This window comes from Eschrichtius robustus, chromosome 4 (genome assembly GCF_028021215.1).
Source record: "Eschrichtius robustus isolate mEscRob2 chromosome 4, mEscRob2.pri, whole genome shotgun sequence".
NCBI classification, from domain to species: domain Eukaryota; kingdom Metazoa; phylum Chordata; class Mammalia; order Artiodactyla; family Eschrichtiidae; genus Eschrichtius; species Eschrichtius robustus.
In genome coordinates, this window is record NC_090827.1 from 49,811,857 (window position 1) to 49,827,186 (window position 15,330).

The 15,330-nt window shown below is 36.2% G+C and overlaps 1 protein-coding gene across 12 annotated transcripts in view; it reads right to left on the bottom strand.

The window, feature by feature from the left end:
- PTPN13 (protein tyrosine phosphatase non-receptor type 13) overlaps positions 1–15,330 on the bottom strand; it is a 228,129-nt gene that overhangs the window by 38,160 nt on the left and 174,639 nt on the right. For all 12 annotated transcript variants that reach the window (XM_068542688.1, XM_068542686.1, XM_068542695.1 and 9 more), the window contains 10 exons: positions 13,621–13,706; positions 12,743–12,905; positions 11,180–11,394; positions 10,967–11,065; positions 9,219–9,583; positions 8,101–8,281; positions 6,668–6,826; positions 6,014–6,185; positions 5,702–5,912; positions 2,321–2,391 (listed from right to left, as the gene is read on the bottom strand). In XM_068542688.1, coding sequence (XP_068398789.1) covers positions 2,321–2,391; positions 5,702–5,912; positions 6,014–6,185; positions 6,668–6,826; positions 8,101–8,281; positions 9,219–9,583; positions 10,967–11,065; positions 11,180–11,394; positions 12,743–12,905; positions 13,621–13,706 — 1,722 coding nt within the window. The remainder of the gene's footprint in view (positions 1–2,320; positions 2,392–5,701; positions 5,913–6,013; positions 6,186–6,667; positions 6,827–8,100; positions 8,282–9,218; positions 9,584–10,966; positions 11,066–11,179; positions 11,395–12,742; positions 12,906–13,620; positions 13,707–15,330) is intronic.

Here is a 15,330-nt window from a genome sequence, read left to right on the forward strand (position 1 = left end):
GAACCACATTAGGGACAACAAAATAGTGAAAGAAAACCCATATTTCTGTGCATGTTCTTATTTTTATTAATACACTAAGAGAGGTCATATCACAAAGTGACTTAAAATCAACTAAACGGAATCAAATATTAGAGAAGGGTTTATTCCAAGGACAAAGCCAATTTCTTAAAAGAAAATAGTTTACATAAAAGCTCAGTTTGGGCTAAATGTTTCTAGTGTGAGATACTAAATATAGATTTTCCCAACTAAATGGAAGAGACATTACAGGTGCTGAACTATATAGTCACTGGAAAGATAGCAGGCCCTTTATCTCATTTCACAAACACTATCAATTTAACACAGGAAAATAAGTATGGATACAACTGGAAAGGACTTTTAGTATATTTATAAACCAAATGTGGATTTTAACTCTTAGGCATCAGCACAAAAATTCAATACATATATTAAAAATGATATTGTTTCCCCTACAGTTAAAAATTAGATTCATTATTTCCAGGAGATACCTTATTAAACTGCCAGGAAAAATAATTAAAAAGTATCCAAAAATGAACCACTGGTTCAAAAGACTCATATTGGAAGAGTATAAAGCACAATAGTTTATTATTTGTAATCTCTCCCCCCTGTTCCCCCTGTTCCTCTCTCCCCCTCTGTCCCCAGGCAACCGCTGATTTCCTTTGTCACTACAGATTAATTTGCACTTTTGTACAATCTTGTATAAATTGAATAATACAATATGGATTCTTTTTTTGTCTGGCTTCTTTCATTCAGCATACCTATCTTATTTTAATAATGTTGTTGCATGTATCAACAATCTATTCATTTTTATTGCTGAGTAGTATTCTATTGCTTGGATATATTACAAATGGTTATTCATTCAACAGATTTTAGACATTTGAGTGGTTTCAGATTTTGGTTATTACAAAGAACGCTGCTAAAAAATTCCTATACAAGTTTTTGTGTATGAATATATGCTTTGTTTTCTCTTTAGTAAACAAACAGGAGTGGAACGGCTGGATCGTATGGTGGGCATATGTTTAAATTTTTAAGAAACTGTCAAACTGTTTTCCACAATGGTTGTACCATTTTACATTTTCATCACTACAAGAGAGTTCCTATTATTGATACTATGTGATTTTCAGAATTCATAAAGAAATTAGGTCAGAGAATCCCATAAAGACAGATTACTAGGCAGTTTCTACAAGGGGGCAGGGCACAGCTACCCTCCTCTGCCTGGAAAGTTACAAACAGGAGTCTTTTCAGAGGTCACTAGAAAAATGCTCTCCTGACTGTTTTGTGAGGTAGTTTGACTCTAATGTGAACCAGAACTATTAGAAAGCAGCAAGAAGGACCCCTAAGGCATTCAGATAACAACAGAGAACGAAGATAATCAAACTACAACTGCAATTGGCAGATTTCTTTTAGCTATTTTGGTATTTAGATACTACTGCCTGATAACCTAAAAGTTTAGTTACATAAGACGTACTGGATTTACATTTCAAATACTCTTTAAGTTCAACCACATTCCCCTGTACCTAACATTCTTATATGAATATTATCAATAAAAGCTACATTTACTGAGCTTGATTATGTAAATGAGAGCATGGAGTCAGACATCCTAGGTTTAAATTCTGGCTTGACTATTTATTAACCCTGTAGCTTGGGCAAGTTATCAAACTTTTCTGTGCCTTGGTTTCCCCTTCTATAAAAGGAGGATAATAGTAATACTAGTCTCACAGGGTTGCTGTGAGGATTTAAGCACCTAGAAGAATACTTAGTCCAGAAAAAGCATTAAATTAATGTTTGCTGCCACAACTATTAGGATTACAATTTCTATTACTATGCTAGAATATAAGACAGATACTTTGTTTACTCATTGCTATATTCACAATGCCCAGAACACTGCCTGGCATAGAGAAGAAATTTAGTAACTGTCTGAATAAATTATTATGTGACAATCATTGTAAGTATATTATTGTATTTATGTCTCATTATAACCTTAACAGGTAGATACTATTAATGTTCTTATTTTACTGGTAGAAAATAGAGGCTTAGATACAGATCAAGTAACTTGCTAAGGTTACACAGGACTTATAAACTCAGTTCTATCTGGCTTTAAATGCCATGCTGCTCTACTCTTTCCTATTATGCACAGAATATTAGAGATGCTTTTATTTAAGTGTAATTTTTTCACTCAGATCCTGCAAAACAGTCTGGAGGGGCAATAAAAACATTTTAGTGATAGTATCCAAACTTGCTTTTGGGGAAAAAAACTGTTACCTCTCTATAACTACTTGCTGTCATAAAATGACTTTATCCTTACCATTGGATTTGGCTGACTTTGGAGCTGAAACAGCAGACCTCTTAGAACTGGGAACCACTGGATGACCATCTCTGTGTTGTTTAAAAAAACAAAACAAAATGCAATTGCAAATTATTTAAGATGTTTGTTTAAATATCCTTCAAGCCATCTGTTAACTATTTAGCCTCAGGAGTTTTATTTTAGATGGGCTTCAGGGGGTCTAGGTACTTCCTGAAGCTGCAGACAAAATTTTATTAGGGTTCATCTATACATGCTTGAGGGAGACATTCTTGACTGAAAAAAGATTAAGAATCACTTCTTTACATAATCTTCTTGGGTTTCAGTTCAATACATCACCATATTTCCCCTCTCATTTAAAACACTGGTAATATTCATGATCTAATAACTTAGTTCACTGTCACTCAGGTGAGAGTTCAAAGATAACTACACTCAGAAGTCACAGATCACTAAGTTTTGCCTATCTAAAGCCCCTGATACGTGTTTTTCTTTGGAATTACTTAAAGTGAAAATCTAGACAAAATACATATATTCAAAGCATTATAAGAATAGTACCACCCAGCATGAAAAACTGTCAAGGGACAGCACCTTGGAAGAGGATTAGAATGTGATTTTATTGTTGCTAATACTTCAAACAAAAGGGAGGTTGCCTAAGGTATACAGTGTTGGGAGAGGCAATCAGCCATGGGTCCTAAGCATCCCTGTATGTTCTTGCTGGGTACCTCAGAGATGCAAGGCTCTAACCACTTTTTATCTGGGCCAGTTCTCAAGGCTATGTTCACGGTGAGCAAGCTTGAGGAATTATGTAATCTCTCCCCAAACAAAATGCAAGCTTTCTTACAGGCTGCCATAAAGTGGTGGGTCCCCTGGCTCTTCTTACAGTACTCTTCTCCTGTACTATAACCCACTGCATGTACAGAGACCCATGAGGCTCACATATGTCATCTCCATGGGACTTGGAGGACATGGGAACCGACACCAATACCATGCTCATGCTGCCTGCTGTGCCTTTAGTAATAAGGTCTTTTGTTTCTGATACAGGAGTTTCATATCTTCTACCAGCATTCATAAAACAATAACTGGCTAGTTTATTAGCTTGCAAATAGGGTAAAATTACAGACACTTTACAGCTCTTGACAGATAATTATCACAAGAATACAACCCTCCATTACTGTTACCCTGTGGACTTTATTTATTTCTTTAATTTTAAAATAAATTTATTTATTTTATTTTTGGCTGCGTTAGGTCTTTGTTGCTGTGCGCAGTCTTTTCTCTATTTGTGGCGAGTGGGGGCTACTCTTCCTTGCGGTGCGCAGGCTTCTCATTGTGGTGGCTTCTCTCGTTGTGGAGCACAAGCTCTAGGCATGTGGGCTTCAGTAGTTGCAGCACATAGGCTCAGCAGTTGTGGCGCACGGGCTCAGTTGTTCTGCGGCATGTGGGATCTTCCTGGACCAGGGCTCGAACCCACGTCCCCTGCATTGGCAGGCGGATTCTTAGCCACTGTGCCACCAGGGAAGCCCCCCTGTGGACTTAAAAGAGGGCAGAAATAAAACAACAGAGGAGAGAGAGCTGGAAGAATGAAGGGTAAGGTAACTATGACTGCTATTACTGTATCTTTAGTGACTTCAGCAAAGATAAAAGTAGAAAGAGAAAAGGAAACTGATTTTAGACCTAGGGTAAGGGCTGCTCTAGTGATTTGGAGGCAAAAAATTCATCTAGATCTATGGTTAGCAGAAATGTTTTCATAAAGACATTTTCCAGGTTGTTTGAACACTTTCCTCCTCCACTAATTAACATTCAGGTACACCTATGAAAATAACTGTATGCCAATCTAATTTTTACAAATATTGAGGAAAACCCGTCAGGGGTTATGTTCAAGGGAAAAAGTGTACAATCTAACTTAAAGGTTCAGAAGGAAAAATGGGTTTATGATCAAATGATTTAATTAACAGTTTCTATATTTTGGAAGACATACTATATAAAACTCACCATGTATCGCAGATACAAATGTGAAGTTTTCTCTTATGTAACATAAGACTGTAATCTAGAAAGCCTGGGTTCATGTATATGTGGCAGGCAGAGTAATGGCCCCCCAAAGATGTCTGCATTATAATCCCCAGAACCTTTGAATATGTTACCTTGCATGGCAAAAGGAATTTTGCAGATGTGAGTAAATTAAGGATCTAGAGATGAGGAGATTATTCTGGATTATCTGGCTGGGCCCAGTGTAATCACAGGGGTCCTTATAAGTTAAACAGAGAGGTAGGAATGTCAGAGTCAGAAAGATGTGACGACCAAAGCAAAGAGTGCTGTGATTGCTGGCTTTAAAGATGGCAAAGGGCTATAAGCCAAGGAATATGGGCAATGTCTAAAAGTTGGAAAAGCAAGGAAATGTATTTTCTCCTGGAGCCTATGGAAGGGAGCCTGCCAACACCTTGATTTTAGCACAAAGAATTTGTAGTAATTTAACAGTAGTCAGAAACTAATACATAGGGACTTCCCTGGTGGTCCAGTGGTAAAGAATCCACCTTCCAGTGCAGGTGACATGGGTTCAATCACTGGTTGGGGAACTAAGATCCCACATGCCGCGGAGCAACTAAGCCCCTGTGCCACAACTACCGAGCTCGCACACCTCAACTAGAGAGCCCACCTGCTGCAAACTACAGAGCCCACGCACCCTGGAGCCTGCACCACAACTAGAGAAGAGAAAACCCGCATGCCACAACTAGAGAAGCCTGCGCACCGCAACAAAGAGCCCATGCACCGCAATGAGCACCTCAACGAGAGCCGCAACAAAAAGATCCCACGTGCCGCAATGAAGACCTGACGCAGCCAAATAAATAAATAAAAACATTAAAAAAAAAGAAACTAATACATATTTTTTTTCAATTTATTTCCATTATTAAGTGAAAGAAAAGTTGCTATTAGCATTTTTTATAACGTGAAATTGTCATGAGGTATAGTGAATGTGATAGTCTATTTCCCATTGGTTGTAGACATGAGGTTCAGGTAGGACTGACCATGTCCCAGCTCTGGGAATCGGCCAGGACTGGCCTGGGAGAGTCAATATATTCTTATCCCTTTTCCTCATCAGGGCTGGTCTTAATTTAGGTCTAAGGCAATCAGCACACAGCCTTTGCTTTACTACGATGATTGGTGAGACCTGTTTGAGGATTGCTCTGGATAGTGTGGGATGCAGGTGTGAGGCATGAAAACTGACACAGACATTTGACTACTATGAAGGAAACACATAAATTACTAACCCCCATTCACTTAGTCTGTGAATTACTAATTCAGGAATATCTTTAAGAAAACCTAGTATCTTTTAATGGCCTGAAATGCATGTGCACACACAAACAAAATCTGTGAATAATTGCAGAGTACCTTGTTGCTTTCAGCACCACTGAAGGAAGTGACATGTCTAATGCTCTCTTAGCTTCTTCCAAAGTCATTCCTTGTGTGCTGACTCCGTTCACATAGTGGATGATGTCTAAGAGCTGGAGATTACCCTCAGTGGCTGCAACTGACCTCGGATTGATATCACTAACATATACCACTTGATGAAGGCTGTCGTGACCTCCAGATAAGGAAAAACCTTCAGGGAACAGAAAAATATTTGTTTCCTTAGTCTTAACAGTACTTACTTTTAATCTAGGCAAGAAAAATCACACTGCACAAAGCGTGAATTTGCATTACCCAGCTCCTCTTTGTTGCATGTAAATGTAATGTCAGGTAGCAAATGAGGCAGCACTAGCATCCTGGGTAATTCTAGAACTCGGCCAAGAACTAATCTGACTGTCTTGGGCGCAGCTCGGAGTAGATTCACTGCATCTGTGTGAGTCATTTTTGTAACATCTGTATCATTAACCTATAAAAATGAGAATGGGGCAAAGTAGGATTACAATTACTGGAACACAGAAGTTGCCAACAGAATACAGTAATTTCCCTAACTTTTTATATAATTTATTTTAGCCAGTAGGAGATTCACAATAAAGAGTGGTCTCTAGTTTATTGGTAATCCCCACCAAGTAATTATAAATGAAATAACAATGTAAAATACCTAACAAATGTCATTACTTTGCTAATACAGAAAATTTATTCTTATAGCAATTTAAGAAACTTTCTCTCCCTGAGACCCAAGATAGCCTGTTTAATGCCTTAACTGAGATTAAGCATTTTCCAAATTATTACTATATAAAGGCCTTTACTTTTAAGAGGTGGAGAAGGAAAATATAAACCAAGCAGAGAAATAGAGTATTATATTAACTCAACCTTCTTGCTTTTCCTTCTTCAGCCCTGGCTTGCTCTTTGGCCACATTTGCACAAATAGAGTCTGCTTAAATGTCTCACCTTTATGAGCCGGTCCCCAGGTCTTAGCCTTCCGTCACTTTTGGCTGGATCCTGAATGACATCATGAACATAACAACCAATACTCTGATTGCCTTTGGTTACTGTAAAACCCAGGCTTCCTTTTTCCGACTTAATTAGGGTAATGTGGAGTTCTATCTCCTAAGGGAAGAAAACAGTGATTCTTTTAGGTTGTCTATTTTGCTATAAAGGCAAAGAGAAAGACAAATATTATTTCCATTGATTAACACAGGAGGACACTAAACCTTAAAAGGTTACTTAACTTGCCCAAGTGAAGAAGCCAGGTTTGTCCAATTCTAGAAAATGCCTCCCTGCCCATGGAAGAGTTGAGTTTAAATTCAACATTATGTGCTTGTCTAGAGATAGCTGAGACAGAACTTACTCATGCTTCAATTCTTGTATTTTCAGAACAAACAGGGACAAACACCCATGCCAAGAGCAACAAAAGAAAGTTTTCTGGGGGGGTTAAAAACATGAAGTCTGGGTGACTAAATATCACAACTTGATGTATTTAGTTGTATAATTTTTTTTTTTTTTAAGATTTCAATTGAGACACAAGGTTTGCTTACAGCTTACAGGCATGATGACAGACTTCTAAGGAAATCGTTCAAAGATTATTTTCACTCTGTTGCTGAGAATGAAATTGAAGACGTAGATGCTACACACACACACACACGCAATTATAGGAAAATGAAGTATCTGGAAAGATTAACTCCAAAATGTTTATGGTTTTTGAGTGGTGGGATTATAGGTGGTTTTAATCTTTGTTTTCTAATTTTCCTATAATAAATATTTATTACTTAGGTAATAAAAAAAAAAAGGTGATTTACTTAGGTAATAAAAAAAAAAAAAGGGTGATTTCAAATCAGTGTTAAAGATATTATTCTTGGAAATTTGGCTTCCAAACTGAATTTGTAGCTTTAGAAGTTCTAGGGTTATTAGTAAAGAAAAGGATTCCATTTAGGCACCCATAAAACAGTGTGGAGGAGAATAAAACTACATTCAAACTTGATTAAAAAGTAAACAGGTAACTCATCAGAATTTGGAAAATAACAGGTACTGTGCTAGGTGCTCTACATATGTTATTTCATTTAATCCTCACCACAATACTATGAGGTTACTAGTCTCATTTGAGAGCTAAAACTACTAAGACTCAGAAGGATTAAGTAATTTGTCCATAGGCACCTGCCAAATTGCAGCAAGTCAGTGGTAGAGTCAGGATTTGTACCCAGGTCTTTTTGCCTTTTTCCCTAATTCTCAGCAGAGAAACATACCAGCCAGATATGTTATCTATTTACTGGACATAGATATGAGGCTAATCTAAAAGATAGCCTTTTCCCTAAAGGGAAACTGTGGAGGACTACATTTTACTTGAGAAAATATGGAATTTTCTTCATACAAAGGAAATAACTCACCAGTTCAAAGTCTTCAAGGTGGTTTTCCAAGTCATTTTTCAAAGACGTCAAGCTTTCCTGTCTAGTTGGCTCAGAAGTGTGACATATATGATATTTATCCATTGAATTAGTGGAAGCAGATTCTGACTGAGATTGACAACTCTGCCCAGGAGTTACATCGGGTGGTCGAGGGGAAGGATTACTACAGAGACAAAGTAAGACTATTTTCAAACACATTGCAATGTCAATGTAGTAAGTATGTGCCACAAACAGAAAATGCTCAACAAATATTTATGTTTGCTTTTTATTGAGATCCTAAGCTACTTTTTGTCTGATTCTGGACTATGAATTTATTTCACGTCTGTTCTGTGCTAACATTACTGATTCTTATTCTCTGTCCACCTCTTTAAGCTGCATAAATCAGTAAGAAAAGTTAAGTAAGTATACTTTTGACTCCTAGTTGTTAATTCAAGGCTGAAGCTAATGTTATCAGAAGCCTAATGTGTGTTTCAACATAAGAAAAAGGAAGAAATAAGAAAAGAGTAAGTCTTATTCTTGTAGTTATTTTGGATGACACAATAGGAAAAAAACAAAAAAAACCTTGAACATATAGATAGTTGGACCTGAATATACCCAAAGTTGTAGCTAAACCATAAAATGTCTGAATAACTCATAGGTATAGATGTAGTCTTTCCGTTTGTATTCCTCTATGCTTTCACTCATTTCTTCTGTCCCCCTCTTCAGTACTCTTTTATGTCCTACCTTTTGCAAACTCTCTACCCACTTCCTCCCTACCACTTCCCTTTATATGTCTACTCCTTACTCTTCTATCCCATCATTATCAAAATAGGTCTGTTCTCCTTCTGATAAGTAATATGAATGATGGTGAAATACAAAAAACTTTCTTAATTACTAGTAAATATGCTCAAAAGAGCAGCAAGGCTCAGGTCAAATGGGTAGAGAGTGTGCTAACTAAAACTGTGAGACACAATAGCTAGATATCCAATAGAGTCACCTTCTGCCTCACGATTGTGAAGTTCACAGATAGACACATTTCATTCTTAGAGAAATGGAGGTGGTTGCTCTCGTTTCTAACACCAACCAGCTGCTTTGAGGGCTACACATAATATTGACAATACCTGTCCTCAAGTTCTGGTTTATTAGGTGTTTTCTGAGGATAGTAAAACATGGTACAAATGGTATTTTCTTGACTCCTGAGTGCGTCGTGTTGACTTTGTGCCTGTGACACCATGTTGCTTAGAGTCTGATGCAAAGCTGAACTCCAGCTCATATTTGGTATCTTTGCTGGAGCTTTCACTAAGTCATCTTCTCCACTCCCACTACTGTCACTATAACTGTCTCTCCTGGATGGGGACGTGCGTGGTTTCTTGCTTTTGTCAGACATTTCATTTTCATCTGAGCTGGTGCCTTGCTCCACACATGCTGTCTGAAGAGGGTCTTTACTGTTGTTTGGAGGTACTTGTGCTGGAGAGTGCAGTGGGGTCTGTAATGGACACATTTAAAGAGATCAGAGTGTGATAACTTATATTTTCATTTGGTTGAAAATGAACTTGTTAAACATAAGCACTTCCTATTAAAATATTCAATTCGTTTTTTTGATAACAAAAGTAATTTATGCTCATTAGAGAAAAAATCATATATAAAAGTAACAACTGTTAATATTGTACAACTTATACTTTCATTCATAATTAGAGTTACAGTATATATTAATATCATACTTTGCATCCTGCTTTCAAAATTTAGGTTTCTACCATGAATATCTTCTGAGATCCTTAAATATGCTTTGAAAACAACTGCATAAACCGTATAATAATCTTACAGATGGCTATAGCTTTAATTTATTTCAGAATTCTTTTATTGGATACAGAGTTGTTTCTAGCTTTTCACTATAAATAGAAATCTAGAACTTCTTTGTATGTAGATTTTCACCTGAGTTTCTCATTATTTCCTTGTAATTTCCTGTAACAGAAATAGAATTTTCTATGTTCAGCACGTAAGATGTTTTTAAAGGCCTTGTTAAATATTTCCAGATTGCTTTCCAGAAAGATTGTATCAATTTACATACTCAAGAAATTTCCACTCAGTTCTTCCTATCTGGTTCCCAAAATCAATGTAGTCTCTTAAAATGCTATTTATAATGCACCTTACAGAAATGTTACTTTCCCGTTAATGTCCTTATAATACTCCCTCCTTCTCCCGGATATAAGGGTTAAAGTTTCTGGGGCCAGACACTCCTGCCTTTCATACACAGGGATCATGTTCACTGGTAACGGAACACTATTTTAAGTAGACAGGCCAGAGGCTGTCTTTCAATTAGATTATTATTCATCTATGTATGGATTCCCACCTATCAGTATGCAATGTATAAATAACCATCAAAATAGATTTTGGATCCTTTAGCTATTCCTTAACATAAGAAAGGAAATGGACAAATATATTGCCTACTATGTGATTTCTAATATTAAAATTTAAGGCAAAAAATCTTAAATAATTCTCATTTTCATCTAAACTAGCTCAGAATGAGGATTACATTTCCAAATTTGGTTCAATGAAGAAATGGACAAAAGGTTTTTGTAACCATTGTTTTGTTTTTTTCTATTTATGTTTGGAAAATAAATTCCTAAAATCCTAGAATCCTAGAATCTTCGAATTGGAAGGGAGAGAAGAGAAAGTGAACTAAATTACTTTATATTACAAACATAGATTACACTCAAGAGATTATGTGACCCACACAAGATAATACTCCTAGCTAAAGAAGTAACTAGGATGAAACCCAGGAGATCAAACTATGATGAAACCACTACAACTGAATTAATCATTCAATTGATACTCTGTAAATACAGAAATTACTTTTCCTAAGTCTCACCAAAGGAGCAGGGTCGATTTCTGGTAGCACACCAGGTGGTGGTCTACAGAGAAGCAAGGATACTTCTGGAGATGTTCCCCTGAGAGCGGATATGACTTCCTGTGGGTACCATGAGTGAGAAATGAAGATACAGTTAAACCAGCATTATGAAATCATTCTGAAAAGCCAATCCAACTCATCAAAAATGCTGCACTCCACATGCTGGGGGCTTACCTGCTGAGACAGTCCTTTCAAAGAGGCTCCATTCACTTTCAAGATAACATCTCCCACATCAATTTGTCCACTTTCTGCTGCTGGCTGTCCCGGAAAGAGCTTTTTAACCCTTACTATGCTGACGTTCATTTGCTCGGGTATAAGATTATCTTCTCGAGAAAAACTGAACCCTAGGCCTGAGCTATTTTTAAACAATTTCACCTCAAATGTATTCTCTGGAGAAAAAAAAATATAAAGAAAGTAAATATTCTTAACAGGCTGTGTATACATATGAACATATAAACATATATACTTTTAGATACATTTTAAAAAGCCCATTTCCACCATATTTACAGCTTTATATGCAATTATTGTATGCTTATTCTATATTTAAATCCTATTTCACACTCTCTATTATTAAGAAAACTTAAGCTGCATGAACTAATATGCTGTTTGAACGGAAAAGTGGGTTCTGAAAATGAAATTATGTTTTAATTCCGTATGTTTTATAGAACTGTACAATGACAGAGAAAAAGAGGGAAAAAAACAAGAAAGGAGAAGAATAAGAGAAATTCAGGTATACAGTGGGAAAGAGATGGTAAGAAGAGCAAAACAAATGATAGAGAAGGGTTAAGGGCAAGTGAGGTGACCTTCTAATATTTAGGTGAGGTACAATTTAATCCAGTAAACTGCAAAGCGTTGTGATAAGATTCTCATCAACAAAAGAAATTAAAAGAACAATAACCCGGAAAGCATGAAAAACATATTTAGAGAAAGAGTAATGGAAGAAATAAAGAACATAAGGCAGTGAGATTAAGTGGATACACTAATTTTATTTTCATAATCAGGAAAAATAATATAGGTTGGGCTAATATTTTCTTTTTATTTTGGAGACTAATTCAGAGTTGCTAACATTTGTATAATCAAAGAAAAATTTAAAATAAAGACAAAACAATGACTATATACCACCACCACCATTTATAAAGGACGTTTATAACCTCAAAAGGAAGATAGATGGACTCAGAGGGCACTTCCGTATTATGAACACATTTAGCCTTATGAAAAACTCACTGCCACATCAGTCTTAATTTCCTTATTTTACTTCCAATTAGTGGTATGTCCAAAGGCTAGCAAAGTTTGTAAGAAAAACCAGTATCTGGGAACTGTTAGTGAATTTCTGCCCAGGCTTAGCTTCATAAGTCCATACAATTAAACAGAAATATAAAAAATGTTTAAGAGTCAAGGTTTCACATGGGTTTGAAACCATTCTCACAATTATTTATATTTATCTTTTTCCTATACAAATTTTATTTTGAATTTTACAACTATTTAAGGCACTATTAAATGACCATAATTTGTTTTGTGCATGATTTCATTATCCAAAGCCTTTCAGACTTCAACAGCTACAAACATGTCTTTTTTTTTTTTTTTAATATAGTATAGTGCTGCATCAGATTATTATTTACACTTGACAAGAATAAATAAAGAGACCCAGGTATGAATTGTGATCCAACATGTAAAAATCAAATTTTAAATAATCCAGGAATAAGTTTAATGTGAGGTGACAGTCTCCCAAGGTCTGACCTTCAGTAACAAAGCTGTAGTCTTTGACGTGAGTCATTTTCTTCATCATTTTTTCTGGGGCTTGACCTTGGGCATCTGGATCTGAGAGGGTACACTGTGGGGTTACAGGGACATGTTCTTTGGATGCTGGAGACTGTCCCTTTTCTAACAACAGATGAACCACCTGGACAAATAGAACAGTACTTCATTAACTAAGAAGAAAGTTTTATAAGAAAGTAGGTAAGTTTTCAGGACTTTGTATAGTTGATGGTATAAAATCATTTAAAGTAACTACCTGGTCTACCAAAATACAAGTAGAGGGAGAGAAAAATAGATAGAGGGAAAAATAGAGGGAAAAAGCAAGGGACTGAAAATTTCAAAATCAAGGTTTTGAAAACTGTATAAAAAGATAAACTATTAGAAAGAAAAAAATTCTATTATAAAAATAATATAAACATCTTATAGAAAATTCAGGTATTAAAATAAAATCACCACTAACCTAATAATATAAAGACCTTTATAAATAATTTGGTAAACTCCCTGACTCAAAATGTATTAGACCAATGTGAATTTCGCCTCTGGGCTGAAATAACTAGAAGTGAAAATCACTAGATATTTGTAGCTGTTTATGAAAAAAATTTTAATGCAATCTTCCTCCTTCCTCCTGTCAGATCTCTGGTAATATAAGGGCTAAATGTGATAGAGAAAGCCAGCTTCCTAAATAAAAATCCTCATCATAATACTTGCTTCCCAGTTTGGAAGGAAAAATACAAGCATGTTTACACGAATCAGGCTTTGTTTCTTGACTAATAAATTTGGAGATCTCAGTGAAATTAGTATTATTCACACATTATTATGTTCTATGGTATCTAGAAAAGGTTGGTATAATGATCTATTACCTGTCCTGTATTTCTCAGTGTCTCCACAGCTTGCTTATGAGTAGCTCCTTCCAGACTAACTCCATTGACAGCTAGGACACGATCACCTACAAATTAGGCAGTAATGTTGAAAGAAGCAATCATAAAATAAAGATTCTACATGTTCTTTAATACCTTATGGTCTCGTTTTGTACTAATTTGCTTGAGGAAAGACAGACAAATTCTGGACAAAACTGTGTCACAGAGTTTCTTTAACACGTTCTTAATTCCTTTCTCAATTCTATGGCTAATCATTTTAGAACAGGATATTGTATATATTATAAAATCAGTTTAAATTAGGGGAAAAAGATAAACTGAACTACAAATGTAGAGAGACTGGAGGGAACTAACCTAGTTAGTTCTTATTAGAAATGCAGATGTCAGTGTTTTTACAAGGGCACTATCCGTTTCGCAATCTCTGGCAATTTGCTTCTTAGAAAGTATCAATACAAAACATGAACTAAAACACTGTCGAGATATTTTCTGATACGAGAGAATAAGCTTAAAATAAGAGTTTTTGGCCCACCTCCTAGAGTAATGAAATTAAAAACAAAAATAAATAAATGGGACCTAATTAAACTTAAAAGCTTTTGCACAGCAGAGGAAACCATAAACAAGACCAAAAGACAACCCTCAGAATGGGAGAAAATATTTTCAAACAAAGCAACTGACAAAGGATTAATCTCCAAAATATACAAGCAGCTCATGCAGCTCAACATCAAAAAAACAAACAACCCAATCCAAAAATGGGCAGAAGACCTAAACAGACATTTCTCCAAAGAAGACACACAGATTGCCAACAAACACATGAAAAGATGCTCAACATCATTAATTATTAGAGAAATGAAAATCAAAACCACAATGAGGTATCACCTTACAATGGTCAGAATAGCCATCAACAAAAAATCTACAAGCAATAAATGCTGGAGAGGGTGTGGAGAAAAGGGAACCCTATTGCACTGTTGGTGGGAATGTCATTGGTAGAGCTGCTTTGGAGAACAGTAAGGAGATTCCTTAAAAAACAAAAATAGAACTACCATATGACCCAGCAATCCCACTACTGGGCATATACCCTGAGAAAACCATAATGCAAAAAGTCATGTACCACAATGTTCACTGCAGCTCTATTTACAATAGCCAGGACATGGAAGCAACCTAAGTGTCCATCAACAGATGAATGGGTAAAGAAGATGTGGCACATATATACAGTGGAATATTACTCAGCTATAAAAAGAAACAAAATTGAGTTATTAGTAGTGAGGTGATGGACCTATATATGGAATCTAAAAAAAAAAAAAAAAGGTTCTGAAGAACCTAGGGGCAGGACAGGAATAAAGACGCAGACATAGAGAATGGACTTGAGGACACGGGGAGGGGGAAGGGCAAGCTGGGATGAAGTGAGAGAGCAGCATGGCCACATATACACTACCAAATGTAAAACAGATAGCTAGTGGGAAGCAGCTGCATAGCACAGGGAGATCAGCTCGGTGCTTTGTGACCATCTAGAGGGGTGGGATAGGGAGAGTGGGAGGGAGATGCAAGAGGAAGGGGATATGGGGATATATGTATACGTATAGCTGATTCACTTTGTTATACAGCAAAAACTAACACACTACTGTAAAGCAATTATACTCCTATAAAGATGTTAAAAAAAAAAACCCAACAAAAAACAAAAACTAAAAATAGAACTAC